Source organism: Antechinus flavipes, chromosome 6 (genome assembly GCF_016432865.1).
Source record: "Antechinus flavipes isolate AdamAnt ecotype Samford, QLD, Australia chromosome 6, AdamAnt_v2, whole genome shotgun sequence".
Classification (NCBI taxonomy): Eukaryota; Metazoa; Chordata; class Mammalia; order Dasyuromorphia; family Dasyuridae; genus Antechinus; species Antechinus flavipes.
This window is the reverse complement of record NC_067403.1, coordinates 230,830,411-230,853,812: the sequence shown is the minus strand read 5'-3', so window position 1 is coordinate 230,853,812 and position 23,402 is coordinate 230,830,411. Positions and strand designations below refer to the sequence as shown.

At 37.6% G+C, this 23,402-nt stretch overlaps 1 protein-coding gene across 1 annotated transcript in view; it reads right to left on the bottom strand.

Annotated features, from left to right (window-relative positions):
* The window catches only part of IFTAP (intraflagellar transport associated protein), a 79,685-nt gene that overhangs the window by 16,371 nt on the left and 39,912 nt on the right, over positions 1–23,402 (bottom strand). Inside the window, exons 4-6 of the mRNA XM_051964803.1 lie at positions 7,578–7,720; positions 5,138–5,209; positions 2,383–2,449 (exon numbers count right to left, since the gene is read on the bottom strand). Of these exons, the coding sequence (XP_051820763.1) occupies positions 2,383–2,449; positions 5,138–5,209; positions 7,578–7,720 (282 nt within the window). The remainder of the gene's footprint in view (positions 1–2,382; positions 2,450–5,137; positions 5,210–7,577; positions 7,721–23,402) is intronic.

Genomic DNA, 23,402 nt, shown 5'->3' with positions numbered 1-23,402 from the left:
AAATTCAAAGCGAAACCTTCCTGACTCCTGGCTCAGTGCTCTGTATACTGTGGCACCTCTTAGCTATTTTGAATCTATGTGATATAACCTAAAGCAAATAATAATGTCATATTTAATGCATATAAAACTCTTATCAACACCAATCAATATGATACTCTCAATCCTGGCAGGAAATAAAAACTAGAAAGTCTCTCACACTGCTATCTTCATTAATGTGCCCTACAAAAAGTTAAATTTTATATAATAGTGATAATAACATTTATGGAGTCCTTACAATTACAGTACACTTTATTATAACATATAGTATTTCATCTGATTGTTACCTCACATTCACTTTGAATTAGATATTTTAAGTTTATAGATCCCATTTTACAAATGAGTAAACTGAAGCTCAAAGTCTCAGAGCTAATATTTCTTCTTATTTCTGAGATGACCAGGTTAAGAGACTAACCAGAAATCATGAAAAATTTGCATATGCAATTAAGTGCTTAGGAAACAGAAGCTTTTTCAGAATGTCAATATTTTGAGACTGTCATGGGGATAGTTTTTCTCAAAAGGCATTAAGATCTTCAGGGAAACATGGTTGTCTAGCATAATCCTTAAGGCCGAGTAAATCCCTGATAAGAGGGAAGATATTCATCCTAGATCCTGAATTAGAACCCTGATTACTCAAAGTGGTTTTACTAGTCCAAAGTTATTATCTCTATGGAGAGCCGAAAGAAGATGCTTTGCTTAGAAATAAGAGGCCACTAGCTGTGCCAGACCTAAAACTATATAGGCAAAGGTCATCAAAACCATTTGATGCTGGTTAATAAATAGAATAGTCAATCAGTGGAATAGATTAGGTTCACAAGATACAATAGTCAATGACTATCATAATGTAGTGTTTGAAAAATCCAAAGACCCTAGCTTTGGGAATAAAAACTTACTATCTGACAAAAACTGCTGGGAAAATTGGAAATTAATATGGAAGAAACTAGGCATTGACCTAACACTGTATATCAAGATAAGGTCAGAATGGGTTCATGACCTAGACACAAAGGATGATACCATAAGCAAATTAGAAGAACCTTATCAGATCTGTGGAGAAGGAAAGAATTTGTGGCCAAAGAAGAACCGATTTTGATTATGTTAAGTTAAAAGGTTTTTGCACAAACAAAACTAATGCAAACAAGATTAGAAGGGAAGCAATAAACTGAGGAAAATTTGTTTTTATATTCAAGGATTCTGATAAAGGCCTCATTTTTAGAATATATAGAGAATTGACTCAAATTTATAAAAACTCAAGCCATTCTCTAATTGATAAATGGTCAAAGGACATGAACAATTTCCAGATGAAGAAATTGAAAGCATTTCTAGTCATATGAAAAGGTTATATGATCACTATTGATCAGAGAAATGCAAATTAAGACAACTATGAGGTACCACTATACACCTCTCAGATTGGCTACAATGACAGGAAAAGATAATGAAAAATATTGGAAGGGATGTGGGAAAATTGGGACACTAATATATTGTTGGAGGAATTGTGAACTGATCCAACCATTCTGGAACTATGCTCAAAGGACTGTCAAACATGCATATCCTTTGATCCAGCAGTGTTACTACTGAGCTTGTATCCCAAAGGAATTTTAAAGGAAGGAAAGGGGCCTACATGTGCAAAAATGTTTATAGAAGTTCTTTTTGTAGTGGCAAGAAACTGGAAACTTTGTGGATGCCCATCAGTTGAAGAATAAATTTTATAGAATAATATTGTTCTATAAGAAACGATCAGCAGGATGATTTCAGAGAGGTCTGCAGAGACTTACAGGAACTGATGCTGAGTGAAATGAGCAGAACCAGGAGTTCATTGTATACAGCAACAACAAAATTATACAAAGATCAATTGTGATAGACATAGCTCTTTCCAACAAGGAGATGATTCAGGCTAATTCCAATGATCCTGTGATGAAGACAGTCATCTGCACACAGAGAGGACTGTGAGAACTGAGTGTGGATCACAACATAACATTCTCACTCTTTTTGTTGTCTGCTTTCATTTTGGTTTCTTATTTTTTTTTCCTTTTTGATTGGATTTTTCTTGTGCAGCAAGATAATTGTATAAATATGTATTCATATATTAAATTTAACATATATTTTAACATGTCAACATATATTGGATTACTTGGGAGGAGTGGGGGGAAGGAAGGGAAAAAGTTGGAACATAAGGTTTTGCAAGGATCAGTGTTGAAAAATTACCCATGTATATATTTTGAAAATAAAAAGCTGTAATAAAAAATAAAAAATGAACATGAAAAAAATTTACACTTAAAAAAAAAAAGAAATAAGAGGCCACCTTGAGATCCATTAGTTTTTGAGAAAAATCCAAGAAAAAAATCATACCTGGAACCGACTTGGGATCAATTTCTTCATCCATGTCAAAATCTTCTAAATCTAGGAAATTGTCTACCTGGAAGAGAAAAAGTCAAACCTATCTTTATGTATATATTGGCCAAGAAAAAAAAAAGCGACAAAGAGAGATTGGGGGGGGGAGAGGGAGAAACATAGAGAGGGAGAGAAAGAGAGACAAAGAGACACAGAGACAGTCAAAGAGACAGAGACAGAGAGACACAAAGAGAGATAGACCGAGCAGGAAAGGGAGAGGGGGATGGGAGAGACAGAGATCCAAAGAGACAGAGACAATGTTTACTGTAGACAAGAATAAGGAAATCCAGCTCCAACAAGTTTTGGAATTGAATAAGCAAATGCACTTCTCTCCTCAGATTCTGAGTCTTCCCGTCCATAGTGCCCTTCCCATTGTCCAGTACAATCTCTGGAGCTACAGGATAGCCCAGGTGGTACAGGGGCTAAAACTTTCCCTGCTGGCTCCCCTAAGGACTCCTAGACTATCTCTACTTGGCCCCAGAAACCTCTTCACCCTGGCCATTCACTGCAGCCCTGCAGTCTCTTCTTCTGGTCTCATTCCTCCCAGAAATTCTGTTTTTAGGACAATGGCCGGGGAGCCCAATTGCCTTCTCTCCCCTCCTCATCCCTCTCAGTTCCCTCTGATGTGCTCTCTTCCCCCATTACAAGCTTGTCTTTGCTTTAGTACAGTACATGGCATGTGGCAGGTGCTTAATAAGTGCTTGCTGACTCGATCATTTGACAAATAAAACCTTCAGGTTATGTGTACTGAAGAGAAAAATGTCACTCCTTTGGAAGGGGACATGTTGCCTGAACCTGCCCCTGCCCTGCTGCTGCTGTGAGGACATGCTTGGGAGATTCCCTGTGAGATGTCTTTCAGCTCCATTGCTAGGATTGTCTCGTGTCATCTGTATTTTGATAAAGGCCCCGTGGAATAGGAGACCCAGTGCTGGGACCGGAATCAGTAATCCCATCCTTGATGAGCAGCCCTGGAAGTCAGGAGCCACACTAAACCTCTCTGTGGTCCCCTGTTAAATAGGGACAATCCCAGCATCTATGGTCACGATGGCATGAAGCCAAGTGCTCTGGGCCCCTTCCAAGCACTTTCTAAATGGGAGTTCTTGTTCTTTTATCTGGGTTCTGTCTGGGTCTGTGGGAACTGGTCTAATAATTAGAAATCTTCCTGCTGGGGGGAGGGGGAGATCCAGAGCTGAAACTTTGGTGCTGCCGAACAACAGCAAACTTTGCAGACTGATAGGGATGGCAGTGGGGGTGGGAGTGGGAGTAGGGTCAGGAGCCCCAAAGAGCACAGTTATATGTGTTATTAAGTTTTAAAGCATCTGCCAAAGCCCCCCTCCAAGGCCCCACAGTATTCTCCCTGAGTACTTGAAGAAGGAAAGATAAGGATGGTCAACATCTACAGAGCACCTTAGGGTTTATAAACCCCACTTCATAAGTTATCTCCTTTGGTTCTCACAATGACCCTGGGAGGTAGGTACTATTTATTATTATCCCCATTTTATGGATCAGGAAACTGAGACTAAGACAGGGGACAAGATTTGCCAAGGGTCATACAGCTAAATAATCATCTGAGGCAAGAGATCTGCAAAACAAAACATCCTGCTTCAGGAACATAACACGAAGGAGAAGGAGGGCCAAATAAATAAATAAATAAATAATCTACGTGTTCTCTCACACAAATACAACTGAAAATGTCTTTAAAGTAAAATGCAGAGCAAGTGACCTTTACAGACATAATGGCAGCACATCACTGAAAAAGAAATATTGCAGGTGAAATATTACCTCTCACAATACACAGACAAAATGAGAACATTTCAGACCCAGGCTAATTCATTTCAGGGGAACACACCAGAGGGTGTAAATGATCAAATGATTTCACCACCCGCAAGCGTAAGACCTATAGGAGTAAAGGCAAAACCCACCTCAATACCGTCTTGAGTAACAGCTTATACATGACAAAGTGCTTTAAAATGGCAGTTACGACCTCACAAATAGTATTAGGCTTTTTAAAAATACATAGCACAGCTTCTTTTTCATCAGTCTGCTATTTCCCAGACAACAATAAGAGGTTACTTCAAAATCCTGAAAGTAACTGGAGTTACATCTTTTTTCTTTCCATGCTTAACTGTAGTCATTTGTTGGCATTCAAAAGGCGTCCCCCTCCATTTATTTTCAATGTAAATGCTTTTGGAGAGTCGTTTAGGCATTTATTGGGTTTCTACATTTCTCCCTCAGTATATTATATGAGGAACAAGAGTCACTTTTCTCTATCAAAAATAATTCTTCCATCTGCCAAGCATCTAGAAGGAAGGCTCCTCAACTCAACCCAATCTCAAAATGAAATGCTCTCACTGTTCAGTGATTGTAGTCATATCTGACTCTTTATGACTCTGTTTGGGGTTTTGTTTGCGGAGATACTACATTTGCCAAGTGTCTGCATCCTTCTTCTGCTCATTTTACAGATGAAAAATTGAAGCAAATTAGGTGACTTGCCCAGGGTCACACAGCTAAGAAATATTTAAGGCTGGATTTAAACTTGGGTCTTCTGCTTCCAGGGCTGGGCCTCTATCCACTGAGCCATCAAGCTGCCCAAATAAGATAAAGATCATTAAAGCAAAAAAGATGAAAGCTACATACTCACCTGAGTGTGCCTGAGATTAAGCAAGGAAAATCGTTATATGATGGCTAAAAAAAGATATAAATTATTCCTCACCTTTACCTTTCCTGCCCGATCTAGGTCACCTTCAGTGGAATTGCCAACTCTCTTGCCTTCATCAAGCATTATCTGTAAATACAAGAAGAATAGAAAGATGGAAAATGAAATCACATTAAGCCCAGTATGGGTTATACATGCTTCTCCCCAAAGCCCTGGCCAGCCTTCCCTTCTCCTCCCTGTTAATTAGATGAGAATGAAGGGCCCACTCCACTCAATGGCAGCAGAATCTGCAGGAACTGGCATTGAGGTCCAGCTACTATTTCTGTCCCCCCCACTCATCCAGGCAGAAGCAGGCCTCAGTTACTCCAACTCAGTTTCTCTTGTATACAGTGGGAATAACACAAGGAAGGCTGAAAGGACAAATGATGGTGTTAGTGCAGAGAATACAGCCTCTTAGGGCTCTCTGGGGAAAGCCCAAAGTCCTTCCAAGTGCCCCCCAAGGGCCTAATGCAGAAATCCAAGAGGCTCTCACAAGTCAAGGGCATGCCATGAGAAATCTGCACCTGTTCTTTCTTCTTTCTCTCCCTACCTCTTATACTTGTTATTGAGGGTAGGGAGCTAGGACAATAAAAACTGCTTCATTTAAAAAGGCAAGAAAGAAAAGAACTCTGCACTCCCCTACCCCATTCCATCCCCCCAAAAAGCCTATAATCTTAAATCCTGTGAGTTCTTCTCTGGCCTAGGTGCTAAATAATTATAAAGGGCACTGTTGTTATTTAGAAAACAGATCTTTTTTACATACAACCTTCTTTTCTGACCCTTTGCAAAACTTCTCTGTGGTCACAGCTAAACCACTATGTGTAATCCTGGGCACCGATTTCCAAAAATGAAAAAGATAAAAAGAAAGCTAACACATTGAATGAAACAAGCCTTTCAAAGAACTGGAAATTGGGGAGATCCCCGTCTATTGGGAAATGGCTGAATAAATTATGGTATGTGATTATGATGGAAGGTTATTATTCTATGGAAAATGATGAGCAGGATGCTCTCAGAAACACCTGGAAAGAACTCCATGAACTCAAGCAAAGTGAAATGTACTGTGTACAAAGAGATAACAATGTTTGGGCTGATAAGCTGTGAATGACTTTGCTGTTCTAAGCAGTACAATGATCCAAGACTACTCTGAAGGACTTATGATAAAAAAAAAAAAACTATCCATACTCAAAAGAAAGAAATGAAGCATATTTTTAAATTTTATTTTCTTGAGTTTTTTTTTTTTTGAGGGGGGAGAAGGTCTATGTTTTCTTTTGCAACATGGCTTTATACAAAAACTCTGCATAACTTCTGTGCCTTGTCAACAGAGCTGGTGGGAAGGGAGGGAAAGAATCTGGAATTCAAAAGTTTTTTTTTAAAATGTAACAGATTGTTTTACATGTAAGTAGAGAAAATAAGATTATTACAGAAAAAATAAAAAAAAAAGAAAAAAGCTTTCTTGACAATGAGAGATAAGAATGAAATTCACAAAACTATGAAGAATATGAGTTTGATTGTCCCTTTGAAATGGATGGTTTTAAGACCATAAAAATGATTTTTTCCCCTCCTCCAGGTCACTAACAGAGTAGAATATATTACTCTAAGTAGACATACAAGTACAAATTAATAAATGGATTCAAGAGAAAATCCTGTGTGAGACAGCCCTCATAGGCTTTGGAGGAAGTCTAGGGGATAGCCATAACCACTGGAGATCAATACCTTAGAGCAGAATAAGCACCTCTTTATTATTGCCATGGTCCCCTAGCTAGGTACCTTTTTTCAGAATAATGCTTTCAAATGCATAAAATACATTGCATGGATTTATGAAGGAAGTCAATTACATTGAAATAACTTTTTTTTTTTCTGTTAAGAAACAAATTCAGGGTCTTGAGGTTAAGAACTCTAGTTTTATAAGGCAATCTGTGAGAGTAGAACATTTTACAATCCCAATTAATGATCAGAGAGGTCTTTATTAAGCACCTGGGGTGAGGCAGGAGTCGAGTAAACCAGGCTTCAAGAATACAAAGACATGGATTAAACAGTCCTGCCTCCTGGGGAGACAGATCAGAGGTAAGACCACACATACCCAATTCACCCAAGAGAAAGATGGGGAGAGGTAGAAGTGGAAGAAACAGGAAATGCTTCCTGGAGAAAATGACAGGGAGTGCAGCTTTTGAAGGGAGCTGGGGCCTACAAGAGAACCAATGCCTAGTCCTGGTGACCCAGCTGAAGGGTGGCGTGGAAGGTACACGGTCCAATAGAAAGGACTCTGCAACTGGAGTCACATGCCCATGAGGATGCTCACTGACCACGTGGCCAGAAGTAGGCCACACCCATATAGACCCAGGGTTTCTGACCAAACTGACCTGTGACCAATTACAGGTCTAACTTCTTTTTAACAGAGAGCTCGGGGCCAATTTCCGGCTCTGCGTCCCCAGATCAGTGAAGGTGCCTGCAATCCTACCTGCTCTTCCTCTGGAGGCTTGGCCATAGAAAACACAGGACACTGTTCATTCTCGAGGGGCTTAGGCTGAGAATTCAAGTCTGAGGCAACGCTGTTTTCTGAAGCATCTGGGCCAGGTGTTCGCTCCTTGGTCTCTTGATCATCTGGAAGGATAAATGATCTTCTATTAGAAAATCTCTCTCATCCCATACACAAGCAATCCTTTCATGATGCAGACCTTCTGATGAGCATACCACTTATGGTGTGACTCCTTAACACTTCTACTAAATAGGTAATGAAGTAGAAGCATGTGAAGAGATCAAATCACAAGGAAACAACAAAACTTAGGCTCCCATCCTAGGATAAGAAATCCTGTAAGCAAGACCTCCTTGCAGATGTGACACATAGTTTTAGTACGTCCAAGCAGAACGACTCGTCAGCTTCCCCTACGGCAAGCCCATGCTTACAGGCCTCGATGGCAACAAACGTGTACCTACCCTGGATTCTCTTCTCCAGATATCAATGATGTATTTGTACTCATTGAAAGAAGATCTCTGATTATGAGATCACAGAGTCATTGAAGAATTAAAATACAAGTCCAGTATAAAAGTAGAAATCAAAATTAACAGCTGCCAGAAAAATAACATCACAACCTTTGGGTTGCCAACCAGTGGGATGTAGTTCTCTAGGAATGTGGAAATAACTCCCAACTCTTACCAAATATTACTAATTTCCAACAGAAATTTAAAGGGACACCACCATTTGTCACATTAGTCATGGTTGGCAACAAGAACCTATTTTTTTTAAATATGGACCCTAAATGACTTTACATGAGCCCTGGAGGAATAGTATTAATTATTTCTATTTCTATCATTCTACTTTTCATATGTACTGCCAAAGAGAATATAACACAAATATTTAATCTTACAACACAACTGAAACTGGAATTCTGATTTAAAGAATCCAATTACCTAATGAAGTGACCACAGATTTTAACGTAAACTAATTCATTCCCAAATCAGACTTTTCAAGCAACTTTTTGGTGTAAAGAAAGATTAGAACTGCTGAAATAAAGAGCATGTATTTTCTCAAAACTGAACCCAACATTCATCCACACCTGAACTATAACAAAACAAATAATTAAGAAAAGAATAATAACAGAATAGAGACCTGTCTCAGAGCTCTTTCATTAAGATTTCATGAAAAGAATGAGATGACAGTCTACAGGTAGAAAGGAAATAGAGAACCTGAGTCGAAACATAGGATCTACACTCCTTATTTGGGTGACTTGAACCAAGTTCCTTTATCAATTCTCATTTGTAAAATGAAGTGGCTGCACTAAAGAATCTCTACCTATATCATTCCCAATAGTTCACATTTATGAAAAAACTAAAATTTACAAAATACTTTCTTCCCAAATAGCCAATTACATATAATGCAAATAATCTATTCCCCTTCTACAGATTAGTGGTGATGGGAGCACAATGAAACTGATAATTAAGACATCTCAGAAGTAGAAATGAAAGTATTTGGGGACTGATTCAATATGGAAGTGAAGAAAAGGAAGGAGGCAATGATTTTTTTTTTTCTGTTCAATTCATTTTTGGTTTTTCTTACACCTCTCATCATAAAGAAAACCCCTAAAGTTTATAATTCCTTTATTTCAAGGACCTATATCCAGCTGGTGGATATAACTTTTATTTTAGCATCAAAAATGTGATGCAACTTAACAATCCATTGTTTGTACATTCAAAAAAGTAAATTCCCCTTTTTGTCCCATTCCTAAAAGCAATGATTAGAAGTGCCCCGGTCTAATAGCTCTCCTCATCTTTCATGATGTTCTATCTTTCCCGAGGACATGTTCTGAAGATAACGAGCCGGTATTTATAAGGTATTTTGAGATTTAAGGGTGCGGTCTAAAGATATGAAAAATTATTAATTGGTAAAAATTCACTTACAAACAGCAAAATCTCAAATAGGGGATTTGGGGAACTCACTGCTGCTAAAATCAGCTTGGGTATCTGTTACTAAAAAGCACTATAACACCTAGAAATGCAATGTGGAGGCTTCTAATGCACTTACTGAGTGTTTCCAATATTACTATGATGGATTCCTTACAATTACAAGAGAAATCATCATCTTGAGTGTTCACAACTACTGAGACTCACAGTCCTTCCCAAGCAAACTTTTCATTGACCCTCAACAAACACTAGGTCACATTTTCACCAGCCTGTGTGTGTTGAGTTCAAAAGGAATTATATCTGTGCCTGAATCGTGTTAATGCAAGAAATATCACAGATTTGAAATTTTACCAATCTGGAATTATAATTGGGTCTTTTCATAAAAGTCACCATGTATTATTTAGAAGTAGATATGTTTCAGACCTTCTTCTTTATATCTTATCTCTAGCACAAGCAATCAACATAAATGTGTTGCTGGAAGCTTTGTTATGGACCCTCTTCACTGAATTCCCTTGGTAAATTCTGTCTATTGTCATAAATTAGAGGGATAGAGGGATGGACCTGAAGTCAGGAAGAATTAAGCTAAAATCTAGTCTCAGGCATTTTGCCAGTTGAATGACCCTGGGCAAGTTATTTCACTCTGTTTGCCTCAGTTTCCTCACCAGTAAAATGAGCTGGAGAAGGAAATGGCAAACCACTCCAGTATCTCTGCCAAGAAAATCCTACATGAGGTTACAAAGTCAGAGATGACTTAAAAATGACTGAACAATAAAAGTATCGCTTCTAAGTTTCACCTTTAACTGTCCACTAGACATTTCTCCTCCACCTGGAGGTCTCCTCAGCTTCTCAAATCCATCCTGAGGTCAATGGGAGGATCTGGAGTCAAACCTCACCAAGGGCCAGCATCAGACCTCCCCAAGCCTTTACTGCCTAATCTGAAGAATAAATGGATCAGAGACAAAACCCAACTGTCCTGTTGTACATGAGAATAAGGGAAAATGCAGGAATCTAAATGACTTGCCCAGGTTCACAATCCTGGTAAGTGCCTCAGGCAGGATTCGAACTCTACTCTTCCTGATTCCAAATCCTGCTGTCCCACTATTGTTCTATCGGCCTCCGGGACTGGACTAGAAGGTTTTTGAGGTCTCTTCCAGCTCTAAATCTGGGATCTCATGTCCCAGTGTCTAAAATTAAACTAATGTACACACACACACACACACACACACACACACACACACACACACATTGCCCCAAACCCAGCTCCCTGACAACTTTGCTCTTTCTGTGGACCTCTCTGCAAGCCCAAGGCCATTCTTGCCTCTCTGCTTTCCCTCTTCCCCCACAGCTGTCAATTCTACATATATCTAGCTGCTGTCCTCTGCTGTCTTCTCTCCACTGGGCTCTCATTATCTCCTGGCTGGACTATTTTAAGCTTCCTGGTGAGTCATTTCCTGAAGTCCTTCATTCAATCCTCCACCCAGTTATTAAAATAAACTTCCTACTAAGACACTGCTTCTGACCATTAGCTCTCCCTGCTCCAAAGCTTCTAAAAGCTCCTGACATTAAATTAAAAAACTCTCCTCAGCCTCTCATCCCCAGCCTTCCTCGAAGCCTTCAGTACCCTTCTTCACAGCCTCTCGCTTCCAGACAAACCAGAGTGCCGGCTGTTCCCCAAACTCAGCGCTCTACCTTCCTCCTCCATGGATTTGAGACTTTGCCCAAGCCTTCCTCATCTCCCACACTCAAAATTGTGACCTTCCTTCAAGGCTCAGCTCAGGTGCTCCTTCCCACACAAAGGGCCTAACTGGGCCAGGAATGATGGTGACTTACATTCAAAAACTGACAATGGACATGTTATATCCCCCCAATATAATGTAAACTATGTCATTATCTCTAAGGTCTTTGACGCGACAAAATTTTATTAGCTATAGTATTGGAAACTGGCTAGGGGCAGGGATGAGCCGAGGATTTCACTGGTCAGGAAATCTTGGGAGATGAATTTCTACTTTCAATGCTATTTACACTTTTTCTTCGACTTAGAGTCATGGGGAGCCACCTAAGATTATTGTAGGCTGCAGCTATCTACCTTAGCACTGAGAAGTTGTGACTCAACCAGTCATACAATCAGAATACATCTCAGGTAGTACTTGAACGGAAGTATTTCTGACTCTAAGCCAGCTCTAGAACATCTACTCCATCCTGTCTCTGGATATTTTCTCTAAAATTTTTTAGCCATGCAAATATTATTCCCTTTTATAAGCAGAAAGTCTTCATTTTTTAAATGACAAAAAAACACACAAAAAGGAAATGAATCTCAATCTCTCTCTCTCTCTCTCTCTCTCTCTCTCTCTCTCTCTCTCTCTCTCTCTCTCTCTCTCTTTCTCCTCCCTTCCTCTCTCCCACACTACACCGTTCAAATTCAGAGTTCTCCTTACAGTAGTTTTTCTTTACTTTTTAAATAAATAGTTATATATATTATATATATATATATATATATATATATATATATATATATAATATATATATATATATGTATATTTAGCAAAAAAGAATTAACCTCTGGCAGACCAAAAAGAGAGAAAAAAGTTTCTTTTTCAGCATGACAATGTTGAAAAAGGCAGATTTGGGCAATTTGGTTAAATTCCAGGTGGCCCAAAAGTACATTTTTGTAGCCAGACACTTTCCACAGCTATATGAATGCAAGCAATCTAAATTTGCTACATAAGTGTTCCTCTCATCCTCTTTCTGTTTCTATTTTTCATCAGAGTCCTTTCCCACTCTTTCATCTCATGCCTAATGTTTCTTGCTTTGAAATAAGTGTCAGACATAATACACTTTATAAATCTAACAGCAATATTTCAGAGCACAAGAAGGTTATTGAGACCTGAAAGAGCTTTTCTTTGGGCATTTCTGAGTCAAAACTTCAATACAGATGAAACAAAAGTTTTTCTAAAGGTTTTAAAAGGTTTCATTATTCTGCAGCAATGGAATTTCAATTTCCTTTTGATACCAAACAGGCAAGCTTCCAATAGATCGCCCTTCCAAGACCACCACTGCAACCAGTATCTAATTTCAGATCTAAGAAAAAGGTTACTTTCCTTGAAAAGGTTGAAGCTATTGATTCCTTGAAAAATTAGATACTAACCATAGCCTGATGATATATTTTCCAGAAAGCAGTGATATTTCTGAGAGAAGTGGAGCAAACTTCCTTGATTTTCATAGGAAAATCTTTCAACCCTAATAGATTGAAAATAGATCGAAACCAGACAACTTTCAATATGGATGGATGGGCCACTGGCAATCAAAGCTCAGTTTTCACAGATAGAGACAACCACCATTTCGGTGTGAGCAGACCCTATCAAAAACTTTGGCACAATTGCCCAGTGCTTGTCACTATCGTGTATTTCAAAAACATCTTCTCAGTGAAGAGACATTGGATTTATTGCTAAAAGGAAAAAAACAAAACAAAACAAAACAAAACACGAGGAAAAAATTCTGTGCATCCCTAGGGAGTTGCAAAAATCTTACAGCAAAGAAAATAGGGGACAAGTCCTTATGTCTGTAACAAGGGCAGGTACTCTGAGAAGCAGGGGTCGCTTACACTCTCACATTCTTGGCCAGGGGCCAGTCAACTCTGGCTTTGTCCATCGAGGCAAACTCCCTTCATTGCTCCTTGATCACAGGCCCCTTGGTCACTAGCCTCCCCCAAGGTGGTAGTTGCTGGAATTAAATAAGCAATTTAAAAACCAATCAATCATAAATCAGAATAGACCCAAAGAAACCAAATCCAGCAGACAAACGTCTCCTCTAAATTCCTTTTCGGTGCTCTGAATTCCAACTGTTTTATGGTCTTCCTTTGAAAGGGCATGGGGAGGAGAGAATTACCTCAGTCTGGGCAGCCAGGAATAATTGTGCTTTCCCCCGGGCTAGGGGATAATTGACTCATTATTCACAGTAGCTCTCAACCTGCCAAGGCACCCCACACACTACGTGGCCTGGAGAATGTGTGACAGAGTCCCTAAATGAGGGCCACAAGAGCAGCAAGCTAAGAAGGGGATGAACTTTGAAATGGGAGTGGAAGTCACTTAACAGCAAGATTTGGTGGGAAGGGGGGGAGAGTCAGTCTGGCTCAGTGCTGAGTGAGTTCTGTGACTCAAGCCACAAAAGGGTCACCTGAGACATTTCTAAGGCTGGTAATTAAGAAGACTACATCCACCTCAGTATTTTTCCTTCTCTCTACAGACCATAAAAGGCTTACTTTGTTTCTGTCCCTGCCACCTCCACTACTTCTTCCCTTTTGCTTGTGATCAGAGATAGTCTGTGGAGGAATCCTTTCCTCTTCGGTGGCAGTATTCGGATTCTGACATAGTAGAACAGGGTAATGGCCACCATCACCAGGAGCAGAGAGAAACTCCAAATACACAGTCAAATTCCAACTGGCCAGTCCTCTGAAGTCAGAGGTTCTTGACCTGGGATTCATGATCCCAAGAATTGTACTATATTCATCATGGTACTTCTTCCGGTAGTTTGCAATCAATCAATCAACAAGCATTTATTAAGAATCTACTATGTGCCAGGGCACTGTGTCAGATATTAGGGGTACAAACACAGAAATCGAATAGTCTCTGCCCTCAAGGAACTTACATTTTTGCCTTCTGGGTGATACTTTTAATTCTTCAGAATCAATCAACAAACATTTATTAAGTGCCTACTGTGTGCTAGGTCCTGTGCTAGGTATTGGCAATAAAAAGAGAAAGAATGAATCTTGGCTCCCTTTGTCCCCACTCCCATTTGGAGAACAGAAATATCATCTTAGACTCCACTTTGGGAGGCAGTCACAGAGTAGTGGTCCTCGCCTTTAAAGAAAAATAATCACCCTTGAACAACTTAGTAGTTATGAAGGAACAAATGAACTAATCTGTACAGAGTAGACTATAAAATATCACATCAGTTATTTCAATCCTATTAGCACTCCAACCCAGAGAGATAGAGAGTACAGATTCCCTACAAAGTTATCACATTCAGAGATTCCTAGGGCCAGAAGACACGTTGGAGATCACCCAGGTTAACTAACCTTAGCACTTTTTAAGTAAAAGAATAGATGATGGTTAATCACAGCCAATCTCATGAGTTAGTGAAAGAAATGGGACCAGGAACAAGAGTTTAGTATACAAAATCAAAGAGGGATTTCAGTCATGCAGACAACTTTCCACAATGACTGAAAACTAAACTTTGTAGCTTTCCAGACCAAAGAAAATGGCTATAGGAAGTTACCAACCCCACCAATTTATTAACTAAATGCCTGCTTATAGACCTAGTATCTTGCTAGGCTCTACATAAGAAATTAGAAAGGAAAGAAAAAAGAGGAGTGGATACAGAAAGCTATGATCCCTGCCCACAGGATCATAAAATCATGGGCACAGTTCTCTATAAGGCATGGAGAAGAAAATTTTAGGAGAAAAATAAAAGCGTGCTACAGTAGAAATACATTGGATCTGAATCAGAGGAACTGAGGTCAAATTACAACTCTTCTTTTTAATAATTCTTTTAAATTAGTACTTAATTAACAATTATATAATTATATATATAATGTTTATAAAATAATACAAATTTTAAAAAATATTTAATATTAATAAATTTGGGCAAATTTTACTCTTCCTGATAAAAATTTTCTTAGTTCTAAAAGGTGGGGGCTGACCTAGGATGATCTCAGAGCTTCCTTAAAGCTATGATATTCTCTGATCCCATGAGTTTCTCTCAGGGATACCACCAACAAAAGCCAGACCATTTCTTGGGCCAGACCCTAGGAGCTAGGACCTATTGCTCTAGGAGGCAATAGTCTTTTACATCTCAAGCTTCAGGTCAAAGACAGAAATAACAAAATAAAATAACACTTAAAATACCTCATTTTTTATTGCCAACTTGTCTTATTATATAATAGTGAACTATAACCTCATCGCCTTTCCAAATCAATTTTTCATCACAATCTAGAAATGTATGATGCAAAAGAAATATCTTTTTGTCAAAGCATATGAATGCTGACTGGTAAAAGCTACTGGGCACTATATTTAAATAATATTCATAGACAAAGTAGCTTAGTCCCTCCAGTAGGGGCCAGTGTAGGACTATCCCTTAGTCTATCCCCACAGTTCTCAAACTTTTTGATCTCAAGCACTCTTTATAATCTAAAGCTTCTTGAGGAGCCCAAAGAGTATCTGTTTATCAATATGTTGGAAATTAAAATGGACATAACTTTTAAACAATTATCTATAATAACAATAAACTCCATTACATATTAACACAAATAACATTTTTAAGAAAAAATAACTCTTTTCTGGGGGAAAAAATACTGAAAAGAGTAGCATTGTTTTATTTATCTTTGCACATCTAATACCTGATTTAATAGAAAATGGTTAGATTATATGTTTCCACAGTCAATCTGTTGTAATATCTGAAGGAAAGCATTCACATACATATAGTTGGAAAAGGGAAGAATATTTTAATAGGCAAATAAAATCTTAGTATTATTATGAAAATAGTTTTGAGCTGGAAGTTCAAAAGAATAGTGGGGATACTTCTCCCAACCCCCATCTTCCCAGGTTCTGCTAACCACACTTTGAGAATTACTACTCTATCCAATTTGGATTTGACTATTTCAATGAACACAATTATCATCACATCCACTAGAGATAATACTGCACAATTTCTTAAGGTTATATGTGCAAGATGTTCTTAAATGTTGAGCTTTTGTGACCTTCATGTTTTCTTTCTACATCATCCTTGTAATATTCCCCTCTCAATTCCCCTATCCATCACCCACTACAAGTGCACCATTCCAAGAAGAGTTATCATAGCCCTGCTGAGACAACCTATTTATCTCAAGCTTTTCTCAGAGGTCAGAGAATAGAAACCATCACAGGATCAGAAAATTAGAAGAGATTTAAGAGGCTATTGATTTCAATCCTTTCATTTTATACATAAAAAAAACAAGCTGGGAAAGGTCACAATTTGTCTTGAGGCAAGATCTGAACTCAGTTCTTGACTTCCAAGTCCATCACTCTTATTTACTGCACCAATTAGCTGCCTCATCATCCCTTTGAGTAGGGATTGAGAGCAATATTCAAGATTGAGAGCAAGTTCACTCTGGCCATCCATACTTCTGGTATCCTAGCCTCTTAATCCTCTTGACAGGGGTTCCCACAAAAATCAATATAATTATATACAATATAATTCAGGGATCATCAAACTTTTCAGAAGAATATGCTAAGATATCAATTCTCTTTTCCTCCTGCGCTATAAAGAGAAGTTAGTTACAGATTCTCAAAAGCAAAGCACCATTCATTTTGTATCTCTTCTGTATACACTTTTTTCATGAATGCTAACTCTCTGAAAGAATGTAAACTCCTTGAGGGAAGGGGAAGTTTTATTTTTGTCTTGTAGTTCCAAGGCCTCTTTACCCACTGCCTGACATAAAAATTCTTGGTTATTAACTGGAAGTGGGAGGAGGACAGAGCCCTACTGACATAAAAATTGACCTTCAAGACTTACTTAGGATACATTTCAACCAGTATCAAATGAGATTTTTTATCCTGGGTTTGGAATAATTTCATTTGGCACATGAGATTCCATTACTGAAGGAAGTCTTCAGTGAGGATTAAGAATGGCTTCACAATCAACTAGAGTCATCAGTGCAGATCAGGTAATAAGCATTTATTGAGTGCCTAATATGTGCCAAGCACCAAGGAGCCATAGAAAGGCAAAAACACAGTTTCTGTGCTCAAGGAGGTCGCATCCTAATGGGGAAGACAGCATGTAAACAACTATGGACAGACATAAAGGGAGTAGACAGAAGGTGATCTTAGAAGAAAGCCACCAACAAAAGGAGAGACTGGGAAAGGACTCCTGCCAGAGGTGGGACATGAGCTCAGACTTAAAGGAAGCCAGAGGAGCCATGAGACTTAAGTGAGGAGGGGCAGCATCCCAGGCATGGAGGACAACCATTAAAAATACGAGTAAGGAGATGGAGGGTTATTTGCACAGAACTGTAGGAAGGTGGGCAGAGCTGGAATATCAAGGACAACATGGGAAGAAGGGGAAGAAGACCGAAATGGCAGGAGGGGGCTACATTGTGAAGAGGCTGAACAGTCAAACAGATAACTTTGTAGCCAATCCTCGATTGAAAAAGGAGGAGGATGATGTGGCTTCAGACCTGTGCTTGAAGAAGATCACCCACTTTGGAACTGAGAAGATGGTGCTCACTTTGCTCCCGGTTCTATCCCCACTTGGGACCTCTCTGAGACCTTAAGTATCTTGGATATCATGGTACAATCCTCCTACTCCATAACAAGGTAGAGATAACTAAGTCCACTGACACCAACCTGTTTCAACCACATATGGATATGCTCTTCCCTCTGGATCACAAATCAATTCTCTTTCATTTGCACCATAATAGAAGCATTATACATTGTTCTTAAAATGATCCAACTCAAATCTTTGGTAGAAGGCTAAGGCAAACTCAAATTATAGACAATAGAGATATTCATGTTTCTTCCAAGGAATCCTTAAGAGATACCTCACAGAAGTTTTAATTTAAAAGAAGACAATTTGAAAAACTATCATGGTTGCTATTCTTTTCTTTTTTTTTCTTTTTTTATAATACCTTTTTTATTTTTCAAAATACATACAAAGACAGTTTTCAACATTTATCCTTGAAAAAGCTTGTGTTCCATATTTTCTTGCTACTCTTTTCAAAGCCACTGGGTAATGTATTCATTCCAATAGTAGAGGTTTTCAAGAAAAAATGAAATATTACAAATACAATCTTATCAAAATTATTATACAAAGGATGACTGTCAGGGACCCCACCCATCAATCACTACTTTTGCAAACCTAAATTTAAAAATTTATACTTCTGACATTTAGCATTTGAATGTCTTAGCACTATAATCAAGGAACAATAATTGTACAAACCAAATGGCTAAAAAATTATCAAGAACTGGATTTAAACTATCAAAAGAGATTAGATGATTAGCAAATTCAACAGAAATTTGCCTCATCAATGATTAAACAGGAAAATGAAAATAAGATTTTTAATTCAAAATTCCTACACTCCCTGCTATAATGATATAATTTAAGCTATATATATAGGGAAAACAAACAAAATTATCCTTATGTGTTTTAATGAACCAGTAAAATCAACAAAGAACAATAGTTAAAAACAGTTTTAAAACAGACAACATTTAAACTTTTCTATGCCTAGAAGCCAGGTAGATTAGATAATAAACTATATGATACTGAAGATATCTGATGAAACCAGATGCTAGATAGCCTATATTTTTCTTCGTGTAAGTATATGAGTTTGTTTCAGACAGCTTCCTGTTTGTGTCCTTTCTCATTCAGTTGACCATTTCAAAGAAAATATTATTGTTCTATGGTTGAAAGGGCATTCTGCTAAAAATCACTCACATTTGAATATGTGCCCATTGGGTTGAATCACACAACATATCCTTAGGACTACTTCAGCTGCCTGGGTGAGCAATCCACGATTTTTCCACAAAAGAAGAAAAAATAATAACCATGGCTAAAAATAATTCTCAAGTGAGAAAGAAAATATATACAAAAATAGCCATGTTTCATGTTGTTTCAAATGGGGAGAGAGATGAATAGACACATAGACAAATCAGTGGTAGTTATATCAACAACAGCAGTAAGGTCTGACCTGTATTTTATTGAAGTTAAAAGTTTCCCTGACAAAGAAGACACTCATGTGCATTCTCTCTCTCTTTCTCTCCCTGTCTCTCTCTCTCTGTTTCTATCTTTCTCTACACACACACACATACACACACATACACACACACACACACACGTCTTTATAAGGATAGAATCTGGCAAGATGATTCCTAATATTTGTCTAAAACAAACAATTATTTGATTCTTATAACATCTGGCTTGATTGACAGAAGGCATATTTTTAAAAGTTACATATTATAATAGCATCACTACATTAAAAATTGCCAACAGAGAACAATTACACGTAAGCTATATCAGACATAAGGAACAAATGAGTGTCTATAGGACAAACTGTCATGTGAACAATGGAATGAATTCTAACAACTGTGGCTAGAGATTTATGCCAAATTATCCAAAACAAAAAGCCCCTGTCAGCTCAAAATCTGTCATATTTTAAGTGTGAAAATTCCCTTCTGCAACTGAACCAGCAGATTTTCTGTGTTTCATAAATTGTCGGATTTGTTCCCTAACAGTAGTGATTTGGTGATGAAAAAAGAAATAAAGAAGCAAGAAAAAATTGCTTAATTACAATTTACAGATGTTTCCCCAAAGAGGTAAAAGAGGTTAATACTCCTGAAGTCATGGTTTTTCACAGGAATCTTTTATAAATTTGTTCATTTCATTTGTCCCTAACATTCTTCTCTTCAATGTTCCTCAAGACGATCTTCCATGGTGATAGATTACATATAGATAGCTGCTGAATTTATGATCAGTTGAAAATTGCAAACCTTTTTTTTTCTCTCATTTGATTTTTTTGGCAACATGACAAAACATATCAATTTTTAAAGTCCTGAAATTACATTGTTTCTTTAATTCCAAGAATTGCTCAACTTCCCTTGGGATACCAGATTAATTTAATTAGTTTTATTGAACTGCCTAGTTGCTTTTATTGGCAAGTCCACTCACATGATGCCTTCGACAAATTTCTCATGGGGTTAACACTATCCCATCAGTCTATTCCTTAAGTTAAAATAAGCTTATTACAATTCAATGTGTTATTTTCTGTGGAACCTTTTTTAACTGCTAAAATTCACATTTGTAAATATGCTTTCAAATCTGGCTTTTAAAAAAATTTTTTTAAAGGAAGCAGGAGAAAAGACACTGGCAGAGGGATTATGAACTCAAAACATGGCTCAATATTCAGCAGGGAATTAAATGACTGATAACAACAGCACAGAGAAGGCAGCTAGACAGAGCCACCTGGTAGCCCCAAACTGGTCAGTCCGTTTCCAACTTCCTCTGGTAAGAAAACAGCCAGATGCAGACAAAGCAAAACATGGGTAAGGCTCCTGTCTCGGTCTGGCCCTAGATAGAAAACAATAGCAAAAGAGAACACTGCAAGGATTGTTATTCTGTTGGCTTTTTTTTTTTTTTTAAATAAGGGAAAGCTGTTTTTATGCTCTACTGAAATTCCCTTCCTGCTCTGAAATTGGTAAGAGGCCCAGCTGCTTTCTTATATTATTCTCTGTGGTATTTTTCTATAGCAGATTTCAAATTTATTCTTCAGATTGGGAAAAGCTTCTCTTTGTATCCCATAGAAGTTTAAAGATATGTTTTTATGTTCAAACTCCAAACAGTTTGGGGTGCCCAAGTGAGACAGGTCAGTTTTAGATATGCTGTGAATAGAGCTAAATTTCAGCCACTTATTCAGCATTCATCAAAGATTTGAGTTCCCGGTATGTACTAGGATAGGGACCTAGGAAGTGACAAACACAAATAATAGTCCTACTTTCAAGAAGATTGGGGAGGGGGCGAAATACTGGGATAGAAAAAATGTTTATATTATAAAGTGGGATGTGGGATGTGACCAACCTATTATTAATGCCTTTCTCTCAAATTTTCAAGTGAAAATATTTGAATTGCAAACTAAACTCCAATTCCAAGATTTTAAGCTCTTAGGAAAATGAGTGGAAAAATTCACTGGTTAAAAAAGTATTTCAAAATATCCCCAAAGCAAGCTCTTTACAGCCTAAATGAAGAAAAAGGTTGGACAATTACATAGTGATTTGAGAGAATGGAGATGGTCCAATCACTAAAAAGTAGGTCTATCTGAATTTCTTGCCCATTCAGCCCCAAATTACACAGAAACTGCTCAATTCTGAACTTGTTTTGACAGAGGAAACTTAGGTTCTAACACTGAAACGAAAGGCCTTGCTATCCAGATACCATACTGCTAAAGCCTATGGACCATGAGGTCTTTCTATCACCAATCCTCTGCTCCTGATTATGTTGTGTATGGTGTCTCCTCCTGTTAAGATAGAGACTCATATGATACCAAGACAGTTTTACTTTTTATATCTGTTATCTATAGGTCTAAGCATGGTGCTCTGTATAGGAAATATAATAAATTCCTTTTCTTTTGCATTCATTCACCAAAACAGTTCCTTACAGACACTGAGGAAGGGAATAAATAAGAAGCATATGGATTCAATCTTCTGCAGTCTATATTAGCTGTTTTTTAATAAAAGAAAATTTTAAATAAATTTAAGTTTTTAAAAATGTCAATAACCTGAAAATCCTAAATCCAAATCAGTTTACACATCACAAGATAAAATAACTCATTTCTGAATATTCAGACACACAATAATCAGATCAAAAATTTAATAATCCAAACATTAAATACTGAAGAAAGGAGGTAAAGAGAGGAATTCTGTTTTTTTAATAAGGATATAATCTAAAAGAACAATAAAAGTCCTGAAAGCACAATATGCTTTCGTGAAAATCAGACCAATAAAACTACTGAAAATAAAATTACACTTAAAAATCATGAAGTCTTGAATCCAAGCACAAGGAATTATATTCATGGTTATGAATATAGCAAGAAATAAGAATGTGTGGATTGCATAGAAAGAATATCCAAAAAAAGCTAAAAATTGGGCATCTTTGGGAAAAGCAGAATTTTTTAGAATCATAAGAATTGATACTGAGAAGCAAAGAATGGATAAATAATTTAAGAGCTAATCAGAGGGGCACAATAGATTCATCCTCATCCCTGAACCACTGACAGATAATCAGTAAAAAAGACAACTTTTCTAGGAGCTGACTTACATTTCAGGCTGAAGCATGAAATCAGTACAACTAGCCTTTTTGTGAAGAATGAATTGAGAGATATTGAAGCGAATATAAGTGATGCAACCCTTCATGGTCACCAGATGCAATAAAATGGGGTTGAAGAGGCTTAATGCCAGTTTCTAAGCCACTGATTTTCTGAATATACAATTTCTCTGTGTGAGAAATATGACCAATAATTACAATTCAGAAAGATGATGTGAATGCTTCCCAAATTGGATCATGTGACAATTTTGGTTTGAACTGAAATAAAAGTAAGTTTTCAAGGTTTACAACAGGTGAGAATAGCCACTAAGCCACATTTGAACAAAGCAACATTAGTAGAGTTGCTCTTGAGAGATCTATCTACATTAGCACAAAAAAATAAAATTAGGTCAGAGAAAGTCATTGTCAATGAAGGCCTTTTATGATCTAATAATTATAGGTCTCATATTTCCAGCAAAACTCAAGTTAATGGCTCTGTTTGATGTCAAAAGTTCTGTATTTTTTGATTCTATACCCAAGTCTATGAGTTTGTTTTTTAAAAATAAATATAATAAAAAAAAATGTCGAGAATGTTTAAATGATTTTAAATAACATTTTTCATTATATCAATAATTTGAAGAAACATCAGCATTTATTAATGCCTTGTGCCAGGCATTACAAATTGCTAAGGATATGAAAACAAGCTCATTTACCCCTATTTTAAGGGGCTTATGTTATACAAGGGAAGGCAATTAGGACATATGAAATCAACATTAAAACAATTACAAAGAAAATACAAGGTAATTTGGTGAGGCATTTGGTCATTTTCCCTGGTATCTGACTCCTTGTAACCCCTTTTGGGAGCAGAGTACTGGAATGGTGGTTTGCCATGTCCTTCTCCAGCTCAATTTACAGGTGAGGAAGCTGAGACAAAGAGGGCAAGGTGACTTGCATTGAGTTAACCACCTAGCGGCCTAGGGAAGCACTAATACCTCACAGGAAAAGTCGTTAGGTGGGTGGGGACACTTTTAAGCTTGAAAAGAAACAACGGATCATGGGGTGG